At 47.3% G+C, this 11,650-nt stretch overlaps 1 protein-coding gene across 1 annotated transcript; it reads left to right on the forward strand.

Moving 5' to 3' along the window:
- Positions 1 to 9,063: 9,063 nt before the first annotated feature.
- Positions 9,064 to 10,009, forward strand: Sit1 (signaling threshold regulating transmembrane adaptor 1). Its single transcript, XM_041667308.1, has 5 exons — positions 9,064 to 9,109; positions 9,231 to 9,366; positions 9,444 to 9,502; positions 9,624 to 9,685; positions 9,776 to 10,009. Exons 1-5 carry the CDS (start codon positions 9,067 to 9,069, stop codon positions 10,007 to 10,009), a joined length of 534 nt encoding a protein of 177 aa, XP_041523242.1. The 5' UTR covers positions 9,064 to 9,066.
- Positions 10,010 to 11,650: the final 1,641 nt, after the last annotated feature.

The raw sequence follows: 11,650 nt of genomic DNA on the forward strand, positions 1-11,650 counted from the left end.
CACGACCGCAGCTGCTCCCGCCCTAGGGCGCCTCGGGTGGCCACGCTCATCGCACAGGGCGGGCCAAGTAATATTTGCATAACACCACGCCCATCTGACTTTCCTACATTAGTTAATTTCCTATCTATTTATATATTCCTTAAGAAAGAATGGCTCCAGGATCTATAAGTATAAAGTATCGTGCCTAAAAGAGTGGCTCATTGTATTTAGAACTGAACGGACCAATTTCCTCACCATAAGCAGGAAAAAAGGGCTGTTTTAGAGCTATAAAATGGTGCGTTGTCGCCCAGTAACCAGCTCGCTCTGAAGGCCTGTTTCCTAGGCTACACACGAGGGACCAGTTCCTTATCCTTTCGCCTAGGGGAAAGTCCCCGGACCACGGGCAGAGAGTGCCGCGTGCGCACGCGCGTAGACTACCCCCGCGAGTCACAGCTAGCCCGCTAAGAAGCGATCCCTTCGGGGCGAGCCGAGCGGCGTGCAGCGGGACGTCATCCGTCAACTGTCCTAGTGACGCAGGCAGTGCGTCTCGGCGCACCAACCGAACGGGGCTCATTCTCAGCGCGGCTGCTTCTTTTCTTTGCATCTTTTGTCTTTTTCCGTGTACCTTTTACTTGATTGTGTAGAATTACAGATGTAGTGTATACTGGTAATCTTCGTGGAAGCAAGAGGATCAGGAACTCAAAGTCACCTCCACCCTCGAGACATGAGACACGAGACACTTGCTAATAAAAGAAAGAAAAAGATCTAAAAAATATCTTAACTTCTCATTTCTTCTTTATTGTGCTGCTAGTGCCAAGGGATCATATCGCCGTTTCTCTTTTCCTATTTTACTGTCCGATCCTAGCAAAGACACTAGCGGGCGCTTGAGGAATGGAATGGAATGAATGAATGAATGTTCACAACGACCCAAAAGGTAAATAGAACTAGGTTCTTCTGGGTCTCATGCAGCCTAGGCTGGCTTCAAACTCTCTATGTAGCTGGGGCTGGCCTAGAACTCCTGATCCTCCTGCTTCTACTTCCCACATGCGGGGTGTATAGTAATGCAATACCCACACAAGGTTAGTAATTAGAACTGCCAGACATGATGCCACACTCCTTTAATCCCAGCGCTGGGTGGCAAAAGCAGGCGGATCTCTATGAGTTCGAGGCCCAACCTGGTCTACATAGCGAGACCCTGTCTCAGAAACAACCGAGAAACTAGGCCATGGAGTTACACCCTCTGTCCCATCTTGTGTTATTTGTGTGAGACAGTCTCAGTAGCCATGTTGGCCTAAAGTCCAAGATCCTCTTACTGTAGTCTATGGAGTGTTGGGTTACAAGGTACGCAGACAGCATGCCCAACTTTCCCTGCTAACTTTTAACTGGGCAACACCGGGCCATCTTCTCAACTAGGGAAGAAATGTGTTCCATTTGCTTCTCTGTCTTCAGGGCTTGTCAATCACCAGGCAAGAGGTACACATGTGTTAAATAAATGAATAAAATGTGGGGACCGATGCTTGTTTTTCCATAAAGAGACACAGAAGGACACGGCAACGGGAGCTGTCAACGACTGATTGCTCCAAGATAGCTGGGATGGGAAGGTGGGGTAATCCAAACCTGGAGTGACAGAGGCTGGCACAGTGCCATGTCTAGGCCCGTTCTCTGGTTTACATCACTCTCAACTGAGGGCTGCCTTTTTGTCTGTTTTTCGATTTTTTGAGTCTTGTAGTCCAGGCTGGCCTTGAACTTCTCGACCGCCTGCTTTTCCAACCTGTGTATTGGGACTATAAGTGTGTGCCACCAAACCTGGTCTTCAGAATACGGTTTCATTATTTTTGGTGGTACTGGGGGGTCTAGCCAATGTAGTAGTCACACATGGTAGGCAAGTATTCTGCCACTTAGCTGTAACCCCAGCTACTGTCTTTGTTTTAGTTTTAGTTTGAGACAGGGTCTCAATCTATAGCTAGGCTAGATTCAAACTCGAAATCCTTCGGCCCTAGCCTTCTGAACATTTGTCAAGTGCCTGGCTCACATTGCTGCAGCAGAGAACTCTTGCCCACTATTGCCGGATCTTCCAACTCTCTTTTTTTCCAAAGAATCAGTCAATTAAGATTTTAAAGAACTGTCAGGCCACAGTGCACACGCCTTTGATCTCAGCACTCAGGAGGCAGAGGCAGGAGAATCTCTGTGAATTTAAGGACAGGCTGGTCTACATATTAAGTTCCAGTACAGCCAGAGCCACACAAGGAGACCCTCAAAAAACTATTTTAAAACTCTTATTTCCAGGCAGTGGTGGCACACGCCTTTAATCCCAGCACTAGGGAGGCAAGCAGACAGAATTGGAGGCCAGCCTGGACTATAGCTCAAGTTCCAGGACAGTCAAAGTTAAAAAGAAACCCTGTCTCAAACACAAACAAGCAAAACAAAAACAAAAACAAAACAAAAAACTCCAAAATTCCTATTTATTCATTTTTAAAAAATTATTCATCTCTCATACAGTACACCCCAAATACAGTTTCCCCTCCTTCCACTGCTCCCAGCCTTCCTCTACACCTTACCTCTCCCCCAAATTCACTTCTCCATTTCCCCTCAGAAAAGAACGGACTCTCAGGGATATCAACTGAACACAGCATAAGATGCAAGACCAGCACAAACCCTCATATCAAGACTGGTGGAGGCAACCCAGTAGGAGGGAAAGGGTCCCAAGGGCAGGCAAAAGAGTCAGAGACAGCCCCACTCCAATTGTTAGGAGTCCTACAAGAGCCCCAACCTAAACAACCATACCATGGAGCCTAGTGCAGACCCATGCAGGCTCCTTGCTTGCCACTTCAGTCTCTGTGAGCCCCTATGAGCCTTGACCTCCTCCCCCTCTTCCTCAGGGATTCCCTGAAAGCCAAGGGGAGGGACCCCGTGGGAATCTCCAATTTGGGCTCCCTCTCTTCCTCATGTTTTGCCGTGAGTCTCTGCATCTGCTCCTATCATCTGCCAGAGGAAGCCTCTCTAATGACTGGGCTAGGCTCAATCTATGATTATTTATTTTATTAGTGTTTTGCTTGCATGTATGTCTGGGTTGGGAGTGTCAGACAGTTGCAGTTACTGATTGGAGTTATAGACAGTTGTGAACTGTCATACGGGTTTTAGAAATTGAACCCAAGTCCTCTGGAAGAGCGGCCAGTGCTCTTAACCACTGAGCCATCTCTCCAGCCCACGCACTTATCTATACAGCAGAATATCATTAGGAGTTATTTCATTGATTTTTTTTTTCTATGCCAGGTCTCTGGGCTATCTAAACTCTGGTTCCCAGTAATCCAGGGCTCCCTCTTGCGGAGTGGATCTCAATTTAGATCAGACATTGGTTGGCCACACATTCTGTGCCACCATTACCCCAGCACATCTTGTAGGCAGGATAGATTGTAGGTCGAAGGTTTTGTGGCAGTTCCACCATTAGAAGTCTTGCCTGGTTACAGAAGGTAGCCTGTGTAGGCTACATAGCTGCCATTACGAGGAGGCTTTACAACGTTACCCTCACAGATTCCTGAGAGTTTTCACTAGGCTAGGTTTCCACATCACCCCCCCACCCGCCCAAATGCCCTCCAATTCCAGTCTCTCTCCATACTCTCCCCCTCCACCCATCCTGATGCGGGACTCGCCTCTGTACACTTTGAATATTTTATTGCCATTGGTTAATAAGAAACTGCTTTCAGCCAATGGCTTAACAGAATAAAGCCAGGCTGGAAAAGACATAGAGAGAGAGTAGGCAGAGTCAAGGAGAGATGCCATGTAGCCACCAGAGGAGACAGATACCCAGAGCCTTGCCGTAAACCACGAACCTCGTCATAAAATATAAAATAATAGAAATGGTTTAATTTAAGATATAAGGGCTAGCTAGAAATGTGTTTACTCTATTGGCCAAACAATATTGCAGTTAATATAGTTTTTGTGTGCTTATTTGGTCTGAGCAGTTGGGAAATGAACGAGCAGCCTCCACCAACACCACTCCCTACCTGGTCCCTCCTTCTCCTATCCCCACTCACCCTAGTCCATCTAGGAGATCTCTTCTATTTCCCCTTCTCAGGGATATCCATGCATTCTCCCTAGATCCCTCCTTATTACTCAGCCTCCCTGTACCTTGTTGCCTGGGTATCCTTTATTTTACAGCTAATATCCATTTATGAGTGAGTACTTATGAGTGTGTGTCTTTCTGAATCTGGGTTATCTCTCTCGGGATGATTTTTTCTAGTTCCATTCATTTGCCTGAAAATTTCATGATTTTTTTTTAAAGAGAAGCTCATGCAATGTAGTCTAGGCTGAATTTGGACCCATTAATTAGTCCAGGTTGACTCCTCCCACCTCACCTCACCACCCAAGGGCTGGAAAGCTCTCTGTTTTTAAATAGAAATCACTGCTATACTTAGTGTATTTGACACTCAAGTGGATATTTTTTAAATTTTTGACTCAGAACCCTATGCAATCTGGGCTGGTCTTGAGCAGGTTATATAGACAAGGATGACCTTGAATGTCTGAGCCTTCAGATTCTACTACCTCTTGAGTGCTGGGATTGTATGTGTGCAGTTTATTTGGTACTACCTATCAAATCCAGGGTTATAGGCATATTAGGTAACTATGTTATCAATGGAGCTACATCTCTAGCCCCAAAAAGATATTTTTAAAAATTCTCTAAATGTCAAATTTATTTTCAATAAAATAAAATTAAAAAATAAACCAGCAAACACAGAAAAGGAACATAATTTAAAAATTATTGAACTCTGTAGCTATATAAACATGCCAGTATAGAAATGTATATAGTTAACAAATTTAAATTAATTACAGAACAAGAAAAAGTAATGACTCTTAATTACTTTAATTAATAATTAAATCATTACATTTTAAAGAAGAAAATACAGTGACTCTCCATGTTGATATGAGTGACAAACAGTATTTTAATTTTTCTTTTTTTCAAGTGTATTTCCTTCTGTGTGTAGTGTATATGGGTGTGTGCACACCTGCACACATGTGGAGAAGGACATTGTCTTAGCATTTTGTCTTGCTAGACCAGCTGGCCAGAGAACTCTAAGGATCTGCCTGCTCTCAATACCAGGGTGGCAGTTGGGGATTCAAACCCAGGTCCACGCCTCCATAGCAACAGTCTTACTCAGCCACCCACCCTGCACCTTAGATTTCATTTAATAAAGTTTCTTTTAGGGGCTGGAAGGATGTCTCAGTAGTTAAGAGCACTTGCTGCTCTTTCAGAGGCCCAGAGTTCAAATCACATCATGCAGGTCCTATAGCTCACAGTTTGATGGAGGAAGGTCATTGGCTAATAAAGGAACTGCCCTGGCCCATTTTATTGGTTAGAGGATAGGTGGGAGGAGTAAACAGAACAGAACGCTGGGAGGAAGAGGAAGTGAGCTCAGAGTCTCGACAGCTCTTCTCTCGGGAGCAGACGCCTGAGAGAGACGCCATGCCCCGCTCCCCGGATGAAGCTCCGACCCAGGATGGACTAGGCTAGAATCTCCCCGGTAAGCGCACCTTGGGGTGCTACACACAGATGATTAGAAATGGGCTAAATTAATATGTGAGAATTAGCCTAGAAGAGGTTAGATAGAAATGGGCCAAGCGGTGTTTAAATGAATACAGTTTGTGTGTTGTTATTTCGGGCATAAGCTAGCCGAGCAGGCGGTTGGGGTGTTGGGGATGCAGCCCCGCCGCTGCCCTTATTACTTCAACAATTACCTGTAACACCAGTTTCAGGGGATCTGACACCCCCTCTGGCCTCCAAAGGCACCTGCACCTGTGCACACATACACACCCCATACACATACTTTATGAAAAAGTTTATTTCATATGAAGCAAAAGATATATAATTAGAAAATGTTTTAGTGATAAGGATTTAGCAAAGATTCACAACAAATTTGAGAAAACCCTAAATATAAATTAAAACTCCAAATGGTCCCCTTGAGTGAAGGAATTGGGAACTAAAGAAACATTTTTTTCTCAACTTTATAATCACTATTCCATAATTTTTAGTTTTATTTATTTACTTGCTCTGGTAATTGAACCCAGGTCCTAGTCCCTCCTCCTGTATGTTGCAACCAACATTTTTTTTTCCTATTATTTTTGGGCTTAAATTATTTCGCCTTTTTAGATTTATTTAGATTTGTTTTAGATTTTATTTAATGTATGAGAGTGTTTTTGTTTTTTAAAGATCTTAAAATTTTTATTTCATGTATGAGTACATACATATCTGTCTATGTACCACTTGCATGCCTGGTACCCAGAGTGGCTAGAAGTGGGCATCAGAGTCCCTGGAATTGCATTTAGAGATGGTTGTGAGCTACCCTATGGGTGCTAGGAATCAGACTCTGAACCTCTAGAAGAGCAGCGAGCAATCTTCATGGCTGAGCCACGGGAACCTTTTGTTTTCACGTATGCCTGTGTGAGACATTTGTGTTTGGTGCCCTTGGTGGTCAGAAGAGAACATTGGCTCTTCTGGAACTGGAGTAACAGATAGTTGTGAGCCTCCATATGGATGTTGGGAGTCAAACCTGGGTTCTTTGTAAGAGCAGCAAGTGCTCTTAACTTCTGAGCCAGACCCTCCAGGCCCTATTTTGTTTGTTTTAAATTTTGAGCCAGGGGTTGGTGTTGGGGGTTGAACCCAAAGCCTTGAGCGCAGTTAGAACAAATTCTACCAATGAGCTGTACACCCTTAGTTCCTTGCTATTTGTTTTACGTATGTATGTATGTATGTATGTATGTATGCAAGGTCTCATTTTATAGCCCTACCTGGCCTGGAACCCTCTAATGTAGGCCAGGCTGGCCTTGAACTCACAGTGCTCTGCCTGCCTCTGCCTTTTGAATGCTGGTTTTAAAGGCATGTGCCATCATGCCCAATAGTCAAAGTGTAAAAATCTTTAGTTATCTGTGGAACTGGAGACACTGTGCCTAAAAGAAACCTGAACAATATAAAATGTCAGGAACCTTGCATGACTAGATGTTCTCTGAATCAACGTCTATGGAGAGTCGGGGCTTTTAGTTTATTTGTTTATAGCGCTCTCTATATGGTCCAGCTGGCCCCTCATTCAGTGTTCCCGGAATTACTGGCATGAGCCATCACACCTGTTTATGATGGTTTTAAAAAAGTGAGCAACAGCTGGGTTGGCTGAGTTAGCCCTCAGCAGGGGAGCAGCAGTTCAAAGCCAGTCTCCACTGAACAGCAAGCTTGGGCTCAATAAGACCCTGCCCCGACCCTATGCTAATCTGAAGCATACACATCATAGGACCTCATTATTGTTCACAACAATTTAGAACTAAGATCTATAAAACATTTTTGAAAATTGCGTGCAGGGAGCCGGACAGAATCGCCATTACAAGATGGCGCTGACATCCTGTCCCGTTGGAAATAAACAACTCCATATATGGCTATGCCTTTGGGAGCTGTCTCCTGCTTCCCGCATGTGTGGTGGTTAAGGGCCCTTGGGCCTATCCCGATGGTGGCAACCAATCACAGGGCGACCTGTGTGCCTACTCCCTATATAAGCAGCCGCCTTAGTGCTCTCTGGGCCCCTCGCTTCCTGCTCCCCCTCAACCAAGAGGCACTCCATTAAAGCGTGATCTGAGAAGAATCCTTGTGTGGTGGTTGTTCTTCCTAGCTGGTCGAGAAGTTCGCCGCAGCTGGTGCCATCTTGTAATGGCGATTCTGTCCGGCTCCCTGCAATTGCGTGTGGAGCCTGGAAACCAACTTCTTGTGTCCTGCTCCAGAATTCTTCACGCTATTCTTTTTTCTTTTTCTTTCTTTCTTTTTCTTTCTTTTCTTATTTTATTTTATTTTATTTTAGCTTAGTTTTTCAAGGGTTTCTCTTTGTAGCCCTGGCTGTCCTGGAACTCACTTTGTGGATCAGGCTGGCCTCAGACTCACAAAGGTCCACCTGCCTCCCGAGGGATTAAAGGCATGCACCATCACAGCTGGGCTCCACTCTGTTCTTTGACAGGGTCTCTCACTGGACAGGGAGCTCACTGATTCAGCTAGACTGACTGGCCAGTGAGCTCTAGTGATCTACCTGCCTCCCTGCCACCAGGAAAAGCTGAGTGAGTTACAGATGTGTGCACTGAGCCTGGCTTTTGTGTGGGTGTTGGAGATCCAAACTCAGGTCCTTACAGTTACTAGGCAAGGACTCCACCCATTGACCTGTCTCCCAGCCAGTCTTTGTGAAGGATGTTTCCCCCTAGACAGGGTTTCACTATGTAGCCCTGGAACTCGCTGCTGCTCTCTCTAGCAAGTGAATAACTTTAAAGACAGGCCCAATTTGCCTGAATTAGCCTGGAAGAGAGATTCCCTTAATGCAATTAATAGAGTGTCAGGTTCTTATGGACAGTTGGGATGAGTTAGGCTGTGAGGAAGGAATCCTCCTCTATCTTCCTATTCCAGAGTATAATGCAAGTAATAGCAATAATATACAGATATTTTCTCAGCTGAGCATGGTGGTGCATGCCTGTAATTTCAGAACTACGGAGGTGGTGGAAGAAAGCACAGGAGTTCGAGTTCATACTGAGTTTGAGGCCAGCCTGGACTACATAAATAAATACGTCTATTTCCTGGAGTAGAACCGTGAAGTCTCAGCATGCTCACCGAGGCAGACATCTCCTTCATGGCAACGTGAGCCAGAGAGAAAAGATGGACATCCCATGACAAAGGGCTCCTGTCCTTGCTAGTCGCATTACAGGCCACCTATACTCTTCAGAGCCTTTGCGGACTCACCTGCACATGGCGTGGGACACTCAGACCTGTGACTACTCTGTGAAAAAGGGGACTCAGGGCCGTTGGGGATGTCAGAGAGTTGAGAGCTCAGGGTGCTGCAGGTGCAGGCACAGGGCGGGGTCTTTGTTCTTTTGCTGATCCCTCCTCTCTGCCTTCCTCTCCGGAAACCAGCAACTTTGCCACCGTCAGTATTGGCGATGCTGAGCTGTGGGGGCCAGGTTTAAGAAGACACTCGGGTTGCCGAGGGCTGTGACAGCTGTCAGGCCATGACTAGGGCAGACCTGTGACTCAGGACAGCGTGAAGCCGACTCTAACACTGACCGGCGGCAGATATGAGTAGCGGCAGCAACTGCACAAGCCATCTACTAGCATTGGGTGAGCTGGGCGGGGCAGGGGTTCCTGGGGGAGGGGTTATGTGGCTCCATGTCCTATCTGATGCTGGTTGGGGAAGGGGTTTGTGCAGGGCAGTAACAGTCCCCTCCATTCACATCCACAGGGATCCCCTCCGTGACGTTTGCGTGGGGACTGTGGGCCCTCTTAGGGGTTGTGACAGTGCTGCTTCTCGTTTCGCTGGCTGTACTCTTGTCCCAGTGGACCAGCCGTCGGAGCAGGAGTCAGGAGGCGCAGGGACGGTGAGTAAAGGATAACTGGGATGGGTTGATGGAGTACTCCCTCTTAACTAAAAAGTCTCCCAAACTCTGTGCCACAGCTCCGGAGAGTCCGTGGAAGAAATTCCCCTGTATGGGAACCTGCACTATTTACAGACAGGTAGGTACTGCGGACGGACTGGAGGAACAGGGCACAGGGCCTGCTCTTAGTAGGTGGGATGGAGATGTAGAGATGCCAGGGGCTAGCAGGAGCTGACCGGATTCCTGTTCCCTTGTGCCAGGACGGCTGTCTGAAGAGCCAAGGCCAGAAGGGCAGGACCCATCTTCTGGAGGCCCTGCCAGGGTGAGTCAGCTGGCCGAAGAAAAGGGGAGGGAAGGAAATGGGGATCATTCCCGAGGGTCCAGAGAACGTCTAACGTCCTCGCATCTCCAGGCTACGGAGGAGGCGACGTGCTACACTAGCCTGCAGCTGCGACCTGCACAAGGTCGGATCCCCAGCTCTGGGACCCCCATAAAGTACTGTGAGGTGGTGCTGGACTCTGAGCCAAAGCCCCAGGCCTCGGGCCCTGAGCCGGAACTCTATGCCTCAGTGTGCGCCCAGACACGCAGAGCCCGGGCTTCCTTCCCAGATCAGGCCTATGCCAACAGTCAGCCTGCACCCAGCTGAGGAGGACCTGCAACTGTGGGCAACCATGGCTCGCTACTTGATCAGGGACTCCCGCCGCCTTGGCTAGTTGCATGCCTTCTTCCCGACTACCCCCAGGAGGTTGTGACAGTTGATGTTACTTAGTGCGGTTGCAAGGCACGCATCTCAGAGTATGAAGGTTCCTGACTGCCTGAGGATGGAGTTGCAAGACCCCACCCCCTTCCACTTATCTTTTCTATGTGTTCTTGTAAGCCCCCAAACTCCCTGCTTCACACTTTTTCCTCCTTCCGGGGGTTTAAACCCGGGTTCCCTATCTCCCCTTCTCAGCTTATCAGATACCTCATTGTCTTCTCAGACACAGGAAGTGGGCAGGGAGGAGGTGGTAAGAGCCAGAGAGGATGTGGGTGGGTACCATGTATGGGAGCCCACACTGAAAGACTTCTGGAGTCTCGGACTTGATAGCTGGCCTGAAAACCCTGGACAGAGAATAGTCTCCATGTTGCTGTCTCTGGCATCCCCTGGTTTTCAATAAAGCAACTCAAAAACGTTTTGCATTTTAACCAGAGGCTGCCGGTCTGTAACAGACCCTCAAAGGGTCGGGGTGGGAGCTTTGACTTTGTCTAGAGGATTTCTGGGGTTGCCTAACTGGGAAACGATTGGAGAGGTCATTGCCGAGGCTGAAGGATTGGAGCCCTGATTCTAGAACAGTCACAAAATTTCTGTTCAGAGCCACCCCATTGCCACTGGGGCTTGAAACCTCACCAGTCCTGAGGTACTCTCTCCATGGCTTCGGTAACTGTGTCCCTATGCCTGCTGGCCTAGCGCCTTCATCAGTTCCCACACCCATCTTCCCTGGCCCCCTGAGTGCTGCCTAGCTCCCTATCAGTGGCATCCCTTGTCCTGTCTTTATTCTGTCTGACAAACACTTCTATTGACCTCCTCATCACCCTATCATCATGGGAATGATCTACTTCACCTTCTTAGTTGTCACCTACAGTCCTGGCAGCAATTTTTTGCTCCTAACTCTTTGTGTTTAAAACCCCTATCCAATATGTCTGCCTGTCCACCCATCACCAGCTTTATTCTTAACCTGCACCTCCTGCACTATATAAGATGCAGTGGTAACAGGCAGATTGGCAACCAGGTTAGAACTGTGGGCTTGGGAGCCGTACTGCCTGAGTTCAAATTCCACAGCTTCCACCGGCTACCTGTGTTCCTAAGTGGTGTGGGAGGTCCTTCTGTCTGTGGTTTGCTTTTATTGGTTAATGAATAAAGAACTGCTTTGTGCCTATGGCAGGGAAGAACAGAGCTAGGCGGGGAGAGTTAGGCTGTTATGTTGAGAGAGAGAAGGGCTGAGTTAGGGAGATGCTATGGAGCCGCCACCAGCATCAGACATGCCGAAACTTTGCCGGAAGCCACTGCCACGTGGCGATACACAGATGAATAGAAATGGGTTAAATTAAAATGTAAGAGCTAGCCGATAAGAAGTTAGCGCTAATGGGCCAAGCAGTAATTTAATTAGCATGGTTTCTGTGTGATTATTTCAGGGCTGAGTAGTTGGGAACCAACAAGCGGCTCTCTCCTCCAACAGATTGGTGCCCTTAAGCATCCCACTACACCTAAGCAACTGGGCCTCCATTTCTGATCCTGTTTGATGGGGAG

This window comes from Microtus oregoni, unplaced genomic scaffold (assembly GCF_018167655.1).
Source record: "Microtus oregoni isolate MIOR12 unplaced genomic scaffold, Mior012 000017F_ref0000208, whole genome shotgun sequence".
NCBI classification, from domain to species: Eukaryota; Metazoa; Chordata; class Mammalia; order Rodentia; family Cricetidae; genus Microtus; species Microtus oregoni.